We start from the raw sequence: 14,896 nt of genomic DNA, 5'->3' as shown, positions 1-14,896 counted from the left end.
CTGAGGCTCAGGAACAGCACAACAAATTCCTCGCTGCCATAACAGTGATCAACTTTGACATGAGCAGGTTTCAGAGCACTTCACAAAGCTGATTTCTGCTCTGTGCCCATATTGTTGAAAGGGAAAGTGGCAAAGCAATGTGTCCAGATCACCCTGTTGGCCCTTACAGAGCCTGGGGTGAAACTGGGATTGCTGAGGTCCCCTTGCAGTGCTTTATCATCTCTCAGTGTACTTCAAAGACCTTGAGCCTTGAGGCACCAATCCTGCACTCTCCCTCCTGGTCTCCTGGGAGTGTGCATGTTCCCAGTGGTGGTACAGACCCTCCTGTGAGAGGAGGGTGGGGGATGATGTTGCAGAAAAGGGGAAACCTGCATGAATTGGGCATGACTGAAGGACTTTAGTGTGCACATCTGCAGCAACTGAACAATGCTCATAGAAAGCAGAGTTGCACAGTTGAATACTTGATGCTGAGGGCAGAGAAATCTGCAGCCCTCTTGTGCAGCCTTGTGCACAGGTGTTCTTATCTTTGGCTGCTTCTTTTCAGCTTGGTGACTGTGGTTTTTGCAGCATCTCTTTTGTTTGCCACAGGAACACGCTGTGATCCAGCAGAGAAAACCAATCTTCATTTTTGTGCAGGATGAGGATGGGAGCTCAGTGATCAGTGCAGCTTGTGGTTTAGCCTGTCCTTTCTAAAGTCTATTAATTCCATAGCCTTTCTGATATAATAAATGTATCCTGCTTTTTTTTTTCATCTCTTTGTAGCCCTCCTTTTACGCAAACCCCTGTTCCTGGAAGGAAGAGCCATCCCAAAGACAGCCTTGATTGCATGGGTAAGCACTCTTGGTGGTTTATATTTGCTTAAAAGTATAAAAAGTATGTAGTGAAGAGGCTGGATAAAGGCTATTAGAGAGATGGCACTGCATGGAAAGTAATTAAAAGCAATCAAGCAAACCAACCTCACTGCTTAGGTTACACTTCAGAATTGACCCTGCAATGATCAAACCTGAATGTTCTCTAAAATTAAAAGACCCAGAGCACCAAACACAGGCAGGGCTGCTCTTGTCTTCATTAACCCTTCTTGACTCTGCAGCAGCGCTGGTAGCACTGAAGAACCTTTGGGCCCTGATTTGGGTATCAATTTACAGCAACAACAGTCCAAACTGGGCAGCAAAGGCCATGAAGTAGATGAATATAAGCAAGTAAAGCTTTTGAGAGATCTGTGTTGGAGGATGTTGCTGAGAGGGCTGTGCTCTTCTGTTTGGAGAAAACTGTGAGGTGCTGGCAAGATGCAAACAGCCTTGTGGGATCACCTTTTGTCTCTGATAGTACCTGGGAGCTGTCCCTTCAGGATCTCCACTTCCTACAGAGCAAAACTCAACTCTCTTTAGGGAGTTACACCTCTTCTGCTTGCATTAACAATAATCTGCAATAGTGCAAATGCTGTTAGAGAAACCTACTGGTAACTTGCAGGGATCATAAGTTACTGCTTAATCACTTATAAACATCCAGCTGGTTAAATCATGGAAACTCTGCAATATTGTAATGACTTGCACTATTAAAAATGAGCAAATGGCAGCCAGCCTGTGGCAGGAGAACTCATTCCTGGCCTGAGGCAGGATTTCTAGATTGAACTGCAGAGATGAAGCTGCAGTCAGGCCACGTTGCAGAAGGTTTTTAATGCTCCCCCCGTGGCATTTTGCTTTGAGACACCACTGGGCACCATCGCTTACACGTGGCTCCCCGAGAACCTCTTGCCCTGTCCTTGTTGCTTCTCCTGCTGACCATATTTCAGCCATTATGTGCTCCTTTTGGCAATCATGCTGAAGAGCAGCAGAGGCCAGGAACGGCCTCCAAGGAGCGGCTGCTGGCCCCAGGCTAAGACAAACAAACAATCAGAACGGGCTGTGTCATTAGAACTGGAGGGAGGAAAAACAGCAGGTGAAAGATGGGGAGGGATGTTTTAATCTCAAGTTATTTGGTGCTACCAGCAATGGCTTCCTGTGCTGTGGCTTTTATTAAAAAAATATGTCCTTATCTCTTATGTCCATCCATCTCTCTCATCATCCCATTTTTGAACTCTGATGGTCTTTAATCCCTTCTGTATATTCTATCTTTCTAGCATTTAATCAAAGTAAATATAAAAGTTTGGAGCTCTGGAGGTATAAATTGGTCCCTGGCTTTCAGAGGTGAGGAGTCGCATCTGAGAAGAAAGAGGGGAGAGATTGTCTGGTATTGGCACAAGTGCTGGATTTCTGCATTTCCCTGGGAATAACTGACTTCAGAGCAAAGGTTTTGGATATATGGATCTAGGCCTGACCCTGCCTGGCAGTTCTGTATCCACACTGATTTTTGTGTTTTCCATGTGCAAATAAGACGTTTAGTGCTCTGCCTTGGAAACTAGGCATGGTTCATGTCAATCCTCTGCCTTTCACTTGAACAGTGTGGTCCATAAAGTCAGCAGTTAAACCTCTGCTTTAGGGGCACCAAGAACAGTGTGTCTAACCCTGATTTTCCACTGAGGAGTGTGTGACTGTGGAGCGATTTCAGAGAGAGCCTTGGGGAACGTAGGGTTGTGTAAATGAACAGCTTGTCACCTTGTTCTTCCCCGTAATTCAGTGTTTCCCGTAAGAAACACTCTGGGCATTTGATACGGAGCTGATCTCGGAAACATGTGTGTCTTCTTCCCTCCTGTCAGATTTCGACATCCCGTTCTGCGAGAGGTTTGGGAAGGGTGGGACGTTCCCGAGGCAGTACCACCTCTCCCAAAGCCGCAAGGACTACAGTGACGGTAAGAAAAGGGTGGATGATCGGTCCAGGGTCTTGATGGCTTGTGACAGTGCTTAGGACTGGAAAGACCTGGGAAGGAGCGGTTTCTAATAAAGGGAGAACCGCCAAGGAATTTGGGATTCACTTGTGTGTTCTGAGGAGCATCCTCCGTGCGACCCTGGGGCTCTGCTCTTGGGAAGTGCTGAGCATCTATGGCCTGTAGGAAAGTCAGTGCTCAGCTCCTCCGCTGCTCACACCTGCAGTTTTAGCTTAGCCCTGTGGATGATTGGCATTTCTCATCCCTGGCAAAATCAGCCTTTCAGTTTCCCTAAATTGCTTGGTTTTGAGGATGCTGTTTTGTGACCTTTACAGCAGGTTTCTCACAGAGCTGTTGGAAATCCCTGAGCAATTTCAGGGTAGCAGTTTCTGTTCTGTTCTCTGTTTTCAGCTGTTGAGTTCTGAGCTTTGGGGACCACTCCATCACCTTTTTCCTGCTCTTTCCTTCACTGTGTGAGACTGCAAGTGGTGGGAGGCCAAACTGAATTAGAATCAAACTCCCTTGGGAAAAAAGTAGTGAGTACATGCAGAGAGCATATTGAGCCTTCCAGAATGAACTTCATCTCTCACTGACACCCCTGTGAAAGCAGGTCTGGCACTGCTGTGTGGTCATTTGCATTATGGACTTAGGGGATGGCAAGGATAATTTGCAATGTAAATCCCTGCCTGTTCAATGTTTAATTGTGATTAACAGCCAACAAACCCCCTAATGTAATTAAACTCTTGCAAACCCCTCTGGAAGCATCTGCATTAGATGTAATTCCTGCTGCTATCAACTCTTAAATTGAATTTAAAATGTTTGCAGGGCTTTGCTTCAGTTTAATTACAGTTGTTTTGTTTAATTTGAAGAGGCGAGGATCTGGGCAGTGACGTGAGGAGGTGGTGACAGGTAGGTCCAACCTGGTGTGTGTGTTCTTGCTGTAACTTTCCCCCTTTTCTCCTGCAGGTCGGAGGACTTTCCCCAGGAGTTACTTCCCGCAGGAGAACCTGTTCCAGCTCGTCCCCTCCAGCAGAACCAAGAGTTTTAACGGGGACAGCAAGCTCAGCACGCTGCAGTACGATGAGTACAGGCCCAAATGTTGGAACAATTGCGAGAAGGGTCTGCAGGTCTTCAGCACCTCCCCTACAAAAGCAAGGAACTGTGAGTGAAACAAAGCCCCGAGTGCCTGAGGTCTCAGCAGAGCTGAGCCTCAACACAAAACTGAGTTACCAAGACCTGCTGAGTTACCATGAGCAGCTGAGTCAACCATGGGTGAATGCACCCCCAGCACAAGACACATTACATGAGCTTGTGTCTCAATGAGAATGATTTAATACAACACGCTGTATCTTACCTTGGCCTTGATGGTGTCAGCTGGTGTTCAGCACTTGCTGGGTTGCAGAAAATTGCTTGTGTGTTGGACTGTCAGTGCGCTCACGCAGCAGAAGCTTCGGGGAGACTTGGGTTGTGGGAGCAAATGCATCCAGAGGCTCCACTCCTTGGATTACATTGCTGTCACCCCAGCACCCAGGCTCCTCTGCCGTTGCAAAACTGCCCATACTGTAGAACTTGGTGCATTTGGGGCCCGTTCAGTGATAAATAACAACCTAGGAATGAGCAGTGAGATAAAAAAAGTCCTTACTGGTCCCTGCCTGGGTTGCTGCTCAGCCGTGCTGTATCTCGCTAACCAGTCCCAGAGCAGAGGGGCAAGTCCAACATTGGCTAAGAAAACAGGTTTTGGAGGAAGGACTCTTAATGAAATAGGACTTTTTTAGGACTTGATACTGCTTAATGCTAGTGCAGACTGGGAGACATCCCCCCATGCCAGTAGCACCAGTGCTAAAACTGGTTTGTCCTGGTGCCCCTGGGAGAGGGTGGCTCACTGACTGCCCTGCACACTGTCGGGTCAGGAGGATGCTGAAGCCTCCCTGATGCACTCTTTGAACCCTCTCCTCTCTTGTACAGCCCTGCAGGCACCTGTGAACTGGAGGCTGGGGAAGCTGCTGGGAAGAGGAGCTTTTGGGGAGGTTTATCTCTGCTACGATGCTGACACTGGGCGGGAGCTGTCGGTGAAGCAGGTGCCTTTTGATCCTGACAGCCAAGAGACAAGTAAAGTGAGTATGAGGGCAGGACTCTGTTCTGCAGCACCTTGGGGAGTTGTGGGCTGGAGGCTGAGGGTGGAGGTGTCTGTGTCCCTGATGGAAGGCGGTGTGTGGAGGCAGGGTGTTGTTTTCCCTCTCTAGAGTGGTCCTGAATGGCTTGTGGCACCAGTCAGGGTGCTCTGGTGACTTCTCTGCCTCTTAGTCCCTTGGTCACATTGGCCTGCTCTGTCTCAGGTATTATCTCTTGCAGGTGTGACTGCTCTTCCTTAGTTTTGTCCTTCTTGCTCCCCTTCACCTTCTTTCCTCTCTGGGCCCTGCATTAGCTTTGCTGGGGACTTCATTGACACCTTTTCAGAAAAGCTCTGTGAACACAAGTAATAATAAGTAAACCTGTCTCAAAGCCAAGCCCTTGTGTATCCCATGTGTCTCTCTCCCTACCTTTCTCTTAAGGCAGTGCTCCTCATTTCTGAGCCTCCCGTGGCCAGTTTCTTCACAGGCAGCTTCACAGGGGCTGCAAAAAGTGTGCTCAGCATCGAGCAGTATTTGGATAATATTCCCAAAGTTATCATTCCCTTTCACAAGGAAGTCTGTTTTGTTACAGGAGGTGAATGCTTTAGAATGTGAGATCCAGCTGCTGAAGACTCTCCGTCACGACAGGATAGTGCAGTACTACGGGTGCCTGAGGGACCCTGAGGAGAAGAAACTGTCTATCTTTGTTGAATACATGCCAGGGGTAAGTGTGGCTCCTGTCCTGAATGGCAGAAAACAGATTGAAACTGTCCTGGAGTTTGGTGAAATTTGGATCTGGAGCCAAACTATCCAGCTGAGCTGCTCCATAGCTGATGAGCTAAACCAGAGCACTGGCTGCATCCCTAAGGACTTGGGAAAGCTTAGGATGTGAGTCAGATGTCATAGTGAAGCCCCTAAACGTGCACTGGGTGAAATGAAAAGCCTTACAGGCAGGTTTTAGGTTTGAATCCTGGAGCAGGGTGTGTTCACAGTCTGGAATCTGCACTTGGTGAATGTGGGACGTGATCCAGGATCTGGCTCCAAACACTGTGGCCTGAGCCCACCCTTAAGTACTTATTGCAAATCCCTGCAGGAAAAGCTAATAGTACAACTGTCCTCCCACAGCTGTCACCAATTATTTGTGGCTTTTCAGCACGTGTGTATTAAAAACAGTGTTACTCACTTGGAGCCTTCTGTTGAGGACAGAGCTTTTCGTGGGGAGTGTTATCGTCTTGTGCACGAGCGGCTTCAATTTGTGACTTTGCTGATATAGAATGAAATAGCCCCTGGGAAAAAGGAGGTCAGAAAGCTTTGAGGGAGCCTAAGCAGGGCTGGAAAATGTACATGGATGAGTTGAACATCTCTTTCTGTTTGGGAGCTTGTGAATCACATCAGCCATTAGACAAAGTCATCGGTTGGTGTAAATCAGCATAACACTATTTACATTGCTGGAGGATCTGTTCTCCCAGGTCCCTCCTGTCCAGCTGGATTTGTTCCCCAGAGTGTGTGAGAATAAACCCTTGTTTATACAGATATTTGTAAGGTCAGAAGGGACAATTAAGTCATCTGGCTGCAAATAATTTTGGTCTTTAGTAAACGTGCTAGAAGCTCTCCTAACACATCTTGCATGTGAGTGGTCAGGTGGACTTCCATGCATCTGAGTCCCTTCCAAGCCATGTCCTCCCTCTCTCCCTGTGGGCAGACATCTCATTTTAAGGTCTCACCATGAGGCGTGGACCCAGAGGAGTAAATCCCAGGAATTCCAGCAGTCCCCTTGCTGCTTATTCCGCAGCGTGCCGATGTTTGTTAGCAGCCAGGAAACCAGCATTTGATGCTGGGGCAGCGTCCAGCAGGGCTGGAAGTTCAGTGTTTGTTTTTTTTAATGATAAATCCGAGCTCTGACCAAATACACATTGACTTTGCTGCTGAAACAACAGTTCATTTCACAAAAGCAGACCAGGGCTCTGGTTTCCAAGGCCAGTGGAAGTGAGTGAGTTCCCAGACCTTGCAGGGCAGCAGCTCTGCAATGCTGGGTCTGGCCAAACTTCCAATTTAAGACAGATAGCTTGGCAAAATCTTCATGGGGCCAAGCTTGGGTGCATCATTAGCTTGTTGTTCTTATGAACCCAGTTAATAGCTGACTTTGTAGTTTCTGTCCTGCCCATAAGCTATTTTATTTAATTTGTGCTTGGAAAACAGAATGACCACAGGCCTCAAAGAACCTGTGTCCCCTTCTTGTTTGATGTCCCCCCTCAGGGGGAGGGAGGACAGGATAAGAAAGCTTGTTTGGTTTGTGGGTGAGTGAACATACCCTGCATACAGGTTGTGTGAGGGGGTCATTTAGAGCATTTCGGGTGGCTCCAGCAGTGCTGTGAAAGGGAAAGGAGAGGCCCATCCACAGGATCACCACCAGCCTCAAAAGAAGCCAAAACAGTAGCTGGGCAGAGCAACAGCAGAGTTGGGTGGATGTGGAAAAGCTGATAAAGTTTGACAGACTGACTTGGAGCAGAGCAGCCACTGTTCCCAGAACAGAAGGACTGGCAATCTTGGATCAACCCCAGAACTGCAGGACAGGCAGAAGCAGCATGAGTTTCCCCTCCTGCTTCCCAGCTAACCTGAGTACTGGAGGTAGAGCTGAGTGTGAACCCCAAATCTGCCTCTGGTTCATCCTGCTAAAACCCGGCTCTGGTGCAGTGAGACACATCCAACTTTCAAGTGGACAGAAAATGCAGCTAAAGCCAAGGGTGTCAGCCTCTTACAGGTGATAATATCTGCACCTCTGCGTCATTTCCTCTTTGATCAATAAAATCAAACCAGTTTGAGAGATTCAATTAGTAGCAAATTCCCTACCCTGGGTCTTCTTGTTGGAGCAGTCCTGTGAGTGGTGGTTGTCCCTCATGGCCGTGGGTGCTCCTTGCTGTGTGAAGTTTTGGGAGGAGGCTTCATAGAAGACTGAGTTCTCTTGGCCCCAAGAACTGGCTCTCTACAGCTACCTGAAAGGAGGTTGTGGGCAGGTGGGGTCATTCTTTTCTCTTACGTAACAAATGATAGGACAAGGGGAAACAATAGGGAAAGGGGAGATTTAGATTGAATATTAGAAAAATTCCTTCACTGGAAGGGTGATGAAGCATTGGAACAGGCTGCCCGGGGAAGTGGGCAAAAAACCCTGGAAGTGTTCAGAAAACACATGGCTTGGTGTTGAATGGCAGTGCTGGGTTAATGGTTGGACTCGATAATCTCAGAGGTCTTTTCCAACCATAATGATTCTATGAATTTAATTAGTCGAGTTGATCTTCTCGCTTTGAGTTGTAATTCCTCATCAGTTTGGTCCATCTCCATGAGGTGGTGACACCCATCCAGCCACTAGAGGGGGAAAAAGGTCTGTAGTGCTGCCAGGAGGAAGCACCGACATGCACCAGAAACTACCTTTTTCTCCACTGGGACCTGGGACATGAGGACAAATCTTTCCTCCGCTCAGCACTAAGTGGACTTTTGCTGTTTCTACACAGAATGGTTTGGGGGTTTTTTTGAGCTGGATGATAAAGTGGTCAGGAAAACTTAAAAAGTTCCTGTGACACGATAGTTCTGCTGGTCCTTACGGCGGGTTCATGTTGTTTCTTTGCAACAGGGCTCAATAAAGGACCAGCTAAAAGCTTACGGTGCTCTGACCGAGAACGTCACACGGAAGTACACCAGGCAGATCCTGCAGGGAGTCTTCTACCTACACAGCAATATGATTGTCCACAGGGACATTAAAGGTGAGTGGATAATACAGAGAGGCTTCTTGCTTGCTTGGATTTGTTCAACCCAGCCTCCCCCGGCCCCAGTATAAATTCTTGTGCACAGCATAGTGCTGGGATCTCACATTTAAAGTATTTTTGCCCCTGCCCTTCACCAGCTTGAACCATGAAAATCTTGAACGTGCAGCTGAAGCCAGAATCTTGTGCTGTCTTCTCTCAAGAGGAGTTATTGTTAACTGCTCTTGCACATGTGAAAACCTGGTGTAACATACCCAGGAACTGAGAGGCTCTGGCATTTGGAAAGGTCTGGGGCTCTATTCTGCTGTCTGGGGTGGGGAGAATGATCTGTCGGCTCCCATCCACTGCTCACTTCTGGGAAACGTGCTGAGTGAGGGGATGCTGGTGGGATTCAACCCTCTTGGAGGGAAGCTGCTTTAGGAGAAAAGGATTTTACATAATGCTGAGTCCAGCCCCACCACGGCCCTTTGGGCCCCCTCATGCCCGGCTCTGTGCCCGTGCCCTTCCTGCTCTCCTCAGTGTAGCCACTTCAGTTCAGGTTGTTGCTTTCATCTCTTGGGGTTTTGTCTTTGCTTTTCGCCCCAGGTGCCAATATCCTGAGAGATTCTGCTGGAAATGTGAAACTTGGAGATTTTGGGGCCAGCAAACGCATCCAGACCATCTGCATGTCTGGGACTGGGATTAAATCTGTCACGGGAACACCGTACTGGATGAGCCCAGAGGTTATCAGTGGAGAGGGCTACGGAAGGAAAGCTGATGTGTGGTAAGGGATACAGTACAAACCCCACCACTGCTACTTAAATCAAGCAATCCTTTGGGGAAGTTGTAATGGGAGCAACAGGTGTAGCTAGTAGTTGGAAGCAGTGCAAAGGATGGAAATAGGAGACGTATGTTAGGATCAGCTGTGTGGATATCCAGAGGGAGCATGTTGTAGCTGAAGATCCCAAAACAGGAGCAGTCAGAATCAGAGCTTGCTTTTGGAAGCTCTTGTCGTGTGTGAGTATCATGTTCAGCTTAGTCCCATAACTGCTCTCAATTCTGGAAAGCAAGTTGACAACGAAGTTCACTAAAAGAGCTGTTGAGTTTTGGTGGCCCTGATTTTAGGTTTGCTAAGCCGAGCTCAGAGGCTCAGAAGATCTAAGAGGCCTTTCAAAATCTGCTCCTGGATGTTTGCATGTGGCTCAGGCACGAAGACAACAAAAACTATTGGCTGCTTGTGAATGATTTAATTTGTGAAGGATGTCAGATGGAGCCTGAAAGAGTTGGGATAACAGTATTAATCCTCTCAATAAATGAGGAGGAAGTACTGCCTTCGGTGTGCTTTCCATTGCGTGACCAAGCAAGTAGCTTCAACAAAAACTAGTCCTTCCAAGAGAACCCTATTTGGTGGGGGAAAGCTAGGGAGTCCTTAGCAGGCAGCCATGTACCCTGCCCCACCTGCCCTGGCTGATGGAAGGGAAATGTGGTTTAATTTTTTTAGAATCAACTATGAATGGAGGTGGCAGAGTGTCCCTGCTGAGACAAGGAGGACTCAGCACGCAGAGAGAAACCTCACAGGCTCTTTGCTGCTCATCAGATGTGTTCTTTCTCAGATACACCTCAGAGATTAAGTTGGGAATGAGCAAACATGTTTCATTCTGGCTCAGCTTCCTGGGGAGCTACATAGTATTGCTGAAACTATGGTGTCTGAACCTGTGCCTGGGCTTCCCTTCAGGGGATGCCCTGATAAGATCTCTCAAGCAGTTTTATGAAACTTAGTATCTGATGGTTAACGTAGGCAGAAAATCCACCAGCTTTAGGGCAAAGCTCCTGAGTTCACTCCTGCTGTGGGAGTGGAAATCCCAGTGCCAAGTGTGACCTTTGGGAGCTCTGGGGGACATGTGCTCACCTCGTGGGCATTTGCTTCCCACACAGTCCATTCAGGCAGGTGATCAGACATCACCTGCAGGTCCACCACCCCTGACCCTTTCCTCCCACCTCACCTCTGTGCTTGGCGCTGTTGCAGGAGCGTGGCCTGCACCGTGGTGGAGATGTTAACGGAGAAGCCGCCGTGGGCAGAGTTCGAGGCCATGGCTGCTATTTTCAAGATCGCCACCCAGCCGACCAACCCCCAGCTCCCCGACAGCGTCTCCAGCTGCTGCCGAAACTTCCTCAAGCAGATCTTCGTGGAGGAGAAGCGGAGGCCGACGGCCGAGGACCTGCTGAGACACCCCTTTGTCAACTGCGGGCTCTGAGCCCCTGGCAGCGGGGTTGGGAAGCGCCGGCGGGATGGAGGCGGCCGCTGGACCCGCGGTCAGACCCCTGCCCGGGGCTGTCCTGGCAGTGGCCTCCGCAGGTCCCTTCTCACTCGTCGCTGCCTCGGCACCCGCCGCGCTGTTGGATTTTCAAGCTGCGTTCGGGACTGTTGGCGCCGGGAATTCGGAGCGAGGGATTTCCCGGACTGTGCGGGTGCTGGCCTGGGACCACGTAACCTCCTCGCCGCCAGCGGTACCGGGGTTGTCCCCCCTCATCGTGTAACTGATCTCTTGGGGGAAGTGCAGCACATGGGGTCTGTCCCCCCAGCATGACGGCGGTGCTGGCAGCACCCTCAGGACCGGGGGAGGAATCGGATGCTCAGTGGCCATCACTGCCTTTCGCAGAGGAACAGAGACAGGGCCTTCAGCCGAGCCGGAGGAGATGATCCTCAGACCGCAGAGTCGGGGGGACCCGGGTGTCCCCGTTCCCAAGGGGTCCGACCCCGCTGGAGCTCGTGGGACCAGCCGGCGGCTCCGGGGGGGCGGCGTTTCAATCTGTCCTGTGCCTTACGCGGTTACAATCAAGGAGTGATGCTCGACTCGGAGTCGGGTGTGATGATGCAGCAGCCGTGTTGACTTTGCGTTTGTGTGTGTGTATGTGTGCGTGTGTGTCTGTGTGTGTGTGTGTGAGTCTGGGAAGAAAGGGGTCTTCTCGGGGTGCAGGAGGTCTCTGCTGGGTACACCCACGGACGGATGCCCGGGACTCCTGCCACAGGCTGAGGGCTGTTTAAATGACAATGGTGTTTAAATGCTGTTGATGCTGGCAGGGCTCAGCACCAGCCAGATCACGTTGGGAACCATCAGGATTCCAGTGGGAGCTGAAGGGAATCTCAGCGAGGATGGCTCTGCTCAGCCACAGCTCTGCTAATCCATGCCCATGCTGCTGTGCTGGGGCTGGGAGGATGCCAATGTGTTTTGGAAGTGAAGCTGTAGGAAGAGCCCAGGGGGTCTTTGTAAAACCCAAGCGAGTGCCTAAAATTAGGCAGAGAGGACCAGTGCCTGTGGATCTGGGTGCCTTCTCCTCCATGCCTTGTGGGACCATCCCCAGGTACAGGGAAGGGGGATGTCATCTCCCTGGTGGTGCCCAAGGGAGCAGCTGCAGGATCATGGAGCCTCAGACCAGGGTAGTGGATCTGTGGTGGTCAAGGGGAGCTGGAAGGAGATTTCTTCCCACAGTAGATTTAAAGTTGTAGGAGAAAATGGGCCAGTTGAAAGCAGAGCTGGGCTGTGGCCTCTGACCAGCTGGAAAACTGGTCAGAGTTTTCCAGCAGTGGCCTCTGTCCCTGCTGGAAAACCTTGGCAGGGAGCACGCACAGAATCCCTGGAAGGTAATTAAATAATTAATCAGATCTTGGTTGTTTTGGATGAATTAGTTGCTCCAACCCACCTCCCCCTTCCCTGCGGAGTTAGCTAGTTCCACCTGGCTCAGCAAAGGGTTAAATAAGAAGGTATTGGGAGGTTCCATCCTCAGGCCAGCGCCAGACACAGGTTTATTTTAACACTGGCGTTCATTGAAAATGAAAAGTGTTGCTTAGACTTAAGAGGAAAGTGAGAAATTGGTTGTTTGTGTGAATACATCCTTGAATTCTTCCACATGGAGATCAAGGCTTTGCAGTGCTGGTGTGGCAGTGGGAGTGTTTCTGCATCCTTAGCTCTGAAAAGAGAAGCAAAATTTAAGAGGTTGCCCAAAGAAGCTGTGGGTGACCCTTCTCTGGAAATATTCAAGGCCAGTTTGGATGGGGCTTGGAGCAACCTGGTCTGGTGGAAGGTGTTCCTGCCCGTGGCAGGGCGCTTGGAACGAGATGACCTTTAAGATCCCTTCCAGCCCCAAACATTCGATGATTTCATGATTCTAAGGGTTATTTCAGTTTTAAAATAATGAAACTCTGTGAGTATTAGGGCAAATTAAAAGAAATAGCTAAAATAATTCCCTGTAAGTTTGCCTGAAAGCTGCAGAGGCTGGTTATTGCCTAGGCTGGGATCCGGGGAAGCTGGGGGGCAGTGATGGAGCAGCACCGGGGGTTTGTGCCAGTCACCATGGCAGTGATGGACAGCTTTCCTTGAGGGGGTAAAGTCACCCCTTGCCAAGGGGGAATGAAGGACTTTATTCTGTGAACAGGACCAAACCCATCAGTCTGATCAGTAATATGGGATGGCTGGAAACAAATACAAGGGAAAAAAAAAATCAGCGTTGGCTGGGAAGGGGCTTGGCAGAAGAGAGCAACAAAGTACGTGTTCACCAAAGTTTAAAAAAAAAAAAAATCAAAACCATTTTTAAGCTGTTTTCTTCTCTTTCATTGAATCTGTTTGGTTTGGGTTTTCTCAGTCCTTCAGTGGTGGGTGGGTGTTTTCCTTCTCTCCAAAGCCTTGAGAGCGAAAGGCTCTCAAGCCCAAAACACTCCCAGGGCCCTCAAACCACCCAAACATCCCGTGGATGGATGTGGCTCGTGGGGATGTGTGTGTGCGTGTGTGTGTGCGCGCGTGTGTGCGTTTGAGACACTCCTCAGGTGCCTTTGCCTCTCTGGTTTGTAAAACCCTTGCAGTGTTCTGATGTACAGAATGGAACCAGGAAAAGCGAATGGAATATCCTGCCATGTAAAGTCATTTTCTGTTGGTTTGGTTTGGTTTGATTTTATTTTACTTTGCCTGTAGCAGGCCCTGCGGCTTCCCCTGTGAGCTGCATCCCCGGGTATCCATGGAGAAATTAATTCCCCTTGGGAAGGAGGCTGGAGTGGGATATTGGAACAGGCTGCCCAGGAAAGTGGTGGAATCAACATTACTGGAAGTGTTCAAAAAGCGTGTGGGTGTGACACTTGGGGATGTGGTTTAGTGTTGAACATGGTTGGACTCGATGATCTTGAAGGTCTTTTCCAACCTTAATGATTCCACAATCCTACATTTCCATTGCCTGTCCCCTGCTCACCAGTACAGCCCCTTCCCAGCAGGGCAGGGGCACAAAGGACACCTGGTTTGACCATCCCAGGGCAGCAGCGGGGCCGGAGGGTGACAAGGAGATGATGATTCCCAGGGTTCTCTGGAACTAGTGGATCTGTGCAGTTCTCTGACCCGATGGCACTGCGTGTCCCTTTGTCCTGACATCCCACCTTGTATTCCAAACACATAGGCTTTTATAATTTTAATTTTTGTTTATTTTTATTTCAAAATTTTAGTTTTTCTTTATTTCTATTTCTTCTTCATTCCCCCTCTTCCCCCCTCTTTTCCTCTTTTTTCCTTTTTCCCTTTTTTCTCTTTTCCTTTTTTCTCCTTTTTTCTCCTTTTTTTCCATTTTTTTCTTCTCTCCTGCTTTTTTCTTTTTTCCTTTTCATCCTTTTTTCCTGCTTTTTCCTATATTTTTTCCCATCTTTTTTCTTTTTTATCCTTTCTCCTTTTTTCCCTTTTTCATTTTTTTCCTTTTTCCCTTTTTTCTTTTTTCTCCTTTATTTCTGCTTTACCCCCCCTTTTTTTCTCCTTTTCCCCCGCTTTTTCCTATTTTTTTTCTCCTTTTTTCTTATCTTTACTCCTTTTTTTCTTTTTCCTTTTTTCTCCTTATTTTCTTTTTTCTTATCTTTACTCCTTTTTTCATTTTTTTTCCCTTTTTTTTCCCCCCTTTTTCCCGCCTTTTAATTTTTATTATTTTGTTTATTTTTTCTTTATCAACCCGATTCCTTTACTTCAAATTTCCCTATTTACCCCAACACCTATTTAAATTTAAGCTCAGCCTTGTGGGTTCGCTGGGCTCGGCTTGGCCGTTCTGGGGCGGAGCGTGGGTTACACCGGGGGGCGGGGCCATGCAAATGAGGAGGGACAGTGACTAACACCGCCCCAGTATGTAAATGAGGGGCGCCGCATGCAAATGAGGAGGGCAATAACAATAGAGAGGGCGGTATGTAAATGAGGGGGCGGTGCCATGCAAATGCCCGCCGTCAGTGA

General features: G+C 48.8%; 1 protein-coding gene across 3 annotated transcripts in view; it reads left to right on the top strand.

Moving 5' to 3' along the window:
- The window catches only part of LOC113994408 (mitogen-activated protein kinase kinase kinase 3-like), a 78,134-nt gene extending 65,443 nt beyond the window's left edge, over window positions 1–12,691 (top strand). For all 3 annotated transcript variants that reach the window (XM_027733417.2, XM_027733416.2, XM_027733415.2), the window contains exons 10-17: window positions 763–830; window positions 2,696–2,788; window positions 3,770–3,964; window positions 4,769–4,917; window positions 5,507–5,638; window positions 8,543–8,672; window positions 9,258–9,435; window positions 10,678–12,691. In XM_027733417.2, coding sequence (XP_027589218.1) covers window positions 763–830; window positions 2,696–2,788; window positions 3,770–3,964; window positions 4,769–4,917; window positions 5,507–5,638; window positions 8,543–8,672; window positions 9,258–9,435; window positions 10,678–10,906 — 1,174 coding nt within the window. In that variant the 3' untranslated portion in view covers window positions 10,907–12,691. The remainder of the gene's footprint in view (window positions 1–762; window positions 831–2,695; window positions 2,789–3,769; window positions 3,965–4,768; window positions 4,918–5,506; window positions 5,639–8,542; window positions 8,673–9,257; window positions 9,436–10,677) is intronic.
- The last annotated feature ends 2,205 nt before the right edge of the window (window positions 12,692–14,896 follow it).

This window comes from Pipra filicauda, unplaced genomic scaffold, assembly GCF_003945595.2.
Source record: "Pipra filicauda isolate LSUMZ 115617 unplaced genomic scaffold, ASM394559v2 scaffold1_size10287979_pilon, whole genome shotgun sequence".
In the NCBI taxonomy this organism is placed as follows: Eukaryota; Metazoa; Chordata; class Aves; order Passeriformes; family Pipridae; genus Pipra; species Pipra filicauda.
This window is presented reverse-complemented; position numbering and strand designations above follow the sequence as displayed.